Genomic DNA, 2517 nt, shown 5'->3' with positions numbered 1-2517 from the left:
GACCTTATACTACTATCTTACAGTAGTAAAATGGTAAGATCATTTCATTTATTTTAGTAATAGGATAAAATAGATTACAATAAAACAACAACTAGCACTTTGGAATTAGACAAAACATACAAACACAAGGAAAAGAACCAAAGACAAGGCTCAGGAAACAGAGGCCTACTGGTTCACACATTTAGGAATTCCAGGAAAAAAAAAGAAAATGGATGCCATACTATACACAAAAGACCTGGGGCAAACCCATCTTGACACTGTGCTTGGTGCTTCATTCTCTGTGAGTTCAAAGAAGCTTTGCTCATGCTAATGTAGAGGTTCTTATTGCCTTGGTACTGCTCATTTCTTACTGCTCTTAACATTCCTATTGTCTCTTTGTTTCTTGGGGCTCCCTGACCCTAAAGGAAAGGATTTGATGGAGACATCCTGCCTAAGGCTGAGTATTTTAAATCTTTCATTCTCACATAAGGTTTGACTGTGGGTCTCTATTTTTATCCCCATTTGCTTCTGGAGAAAGCTAAGAAAGAGAGTTTGAAATACTGTTATTAAGTCCAAATTTGTTTCTGAACACCAAGCAACACATTCTGGAAAACTCTCCTCAAGGACCTCTTCACTTCCTTGTTCCTCAGTGAATAGATTAAAGAGTTCAGCATGGGTGAGACAATATTATTTAATATTTGCACCACAGCACCAAGCAGGGGATTTGGAGTGCGCTGCAGGTAGATGATGATGACTGGTCCATAGGCACAGAGGATGGCAGTGAGGTGGGCACTGCAGGTGGAGAACGCTTTCTGCCTGCCCTCTGCTGAACGGATTCTCAGAATGGCAATCCCAATGCGTGCATAAGAGACACAAACACTGAAGAGAAGAATCAGAGCCAGAAAGCCAACATTAATGGAACCCACCTTCTGAGCCAGTCTGCTATCAGAACAAGCCAAAGGCAAAACTGCAGGAAGGTCACAGAAGAAATAGTCCACTTGATTAGATGCACAGTAGACTAATTGAAAGGTAAAAGAGGTCAGGATGGTGGCGTGAAGAAACCCCACTGAAAAAGCTATTGTTACCAAGCTCACACACACTCCAGGTTTCATGATGAGCATGTATCGCAGTGGGTGACAGATGGCAACATAGCGATCACAAGCCATCACAGAATAGAGGCAACCTTCAGTAGAACCCAGGAGGTGATAGAAGAAGAGCTGGGTAGCACAGCCTTTGTAAGAGATGGCGGGGCTCTGACCAGAGAGATAAAGCAGCATCTTGGGGCAGGTTACTGATGGGAACAGCATGTCAAAAATGGATAGAAGTCCCAAGAAGAAATACATGGGAGTGTGAAGGGTAGATGAGGAAACTATTGCTGTGAAAATGAGTGAATTTCCAAGCAAGGTGAAGAGGTAGATGAATAAGAACACAACAAAGAGTAGAATCTCCAGTCCTTGTGTTTGGGGTATTCCCAGTAGGATGAATTCATTGAGTAGTGTGTAGTTCCTCATTGTCTTCAAAGGTAGTCTTGGTACAAACAAGTTTCAGCTAAATCCAAAATCAAGGAAATAGAGTAATTACAATTAATTCAACACTAATATACCAGTTATTATTCTTGCTAAAATCTAAAATTGGTCTCATGTTCTGTTCATGATGATGAAATAATATCTAACAGTATCCAAGACTGGATACATCATGCAGAGTAAGTGCTTGATTAATTCACATTTCTGCAAAAGTAGCAAGCGCACATTTGGTTAGGGTCTTTTGGATTAAGATTGCCTGCTGTGTCTGGAGGCTGTAAATGGTCTCACATTGGGAACAGGGTTAACCAAAGGAAAAAGCAGCAAGTAGGCTTTGCTAAGAGATTCACTGGAGAGAGAACCCTCTAGCCCATTACTTCACTACTGGAGGAAAAAGTCAACCGTTGTATTCCTATGACTTCATTCCTTCTCTGTGTACTTCAAAAGGGAAACTACACATTGATAAACACACAGAGGCACACAGACACACAGGCACACACACAATGTAATGATTTTTTAAAAATAACTATGAATATTATATTTACATATTACATATTACTTTTACATATTAGCTTTCTTAGATATGTCTAATAATTACAGATGACGTTGATATTGAATATTAGGTATTTTTCTAGAAATACTTTGGAATTAGTAAAGTATACTTGTAGTTCTATATTTTAAGACACTATATTCATTCCTGATTACTAATACAGAGCCAAGTAAAATTTAACACTGCCAAATAAAGAATGCCTCAGAAAACATGTCACAGGGTCAAACAGAAATCATTCTGAATGTCCCTAATTGTATAACATGAATGACCTGAAAGCACATGTTTCTGGTTATTTTTCACAGCATTTGCAGAGTTATTCAAAGCACTTATCAAACACCCCACACATTTATCAAATATGGACTTGAGCACCACAGCTTTGTCAGAATAAAAGATTGTGATTTTTTTCCCCTTCTCCTACTCCTTAAAATACAGTCCCGTTCTGCGTTGTTTTCTCTCAATCAACAGAGG

General features: G+C 39.1%; 1 protein-coding gene across 1 annotated transcript; it reads right to left on the bottom strand.

The window, feature by feature from the left end:
• Positions 1-545: 545 nt before the first annotated feature.
• Positions 546-1490, bottom strand: LOC119809356 (olfactory receptor 148). The gene has a single exon (XM_038322191.1). The coding sequence runs from the start codon at positions 1488-1490 to the stop codon at positions 546-548; it is 945 nt and encodes a 314-aa protein (XP_038178119.1).
• Between the last annotated feature and the right edge of the window lie 1027 nt (positions 1491-2517).

The sequence above is a fragment of the Arvicola amphibius genome, chromosome 3 (genome assembly GCF_903992535.2).
Source record: "Arvicola amphibius chromosome 3, mArvAmp1.2, whole genome shotgun sequence".
NCBI classification, from domain to species: Eukaryota; Metazoa; Chordata; class Mammalia; order Rodentia; family Cricetidae; genus Arvicola; species Arvicola amphibius.
This window is presented reverse-complemented; position numbering and strand designations above follow the sequence as displayed.

What these genes read in the sequence shown, in the direction of transcription:
- LOC119809356 (XM_038322191.1), bottom strand. Translation starts at nt 1,490, where the DNA reads ATGAGGAACTACACACTACTCAATGAATTCATCCTACTGGGAATACCC.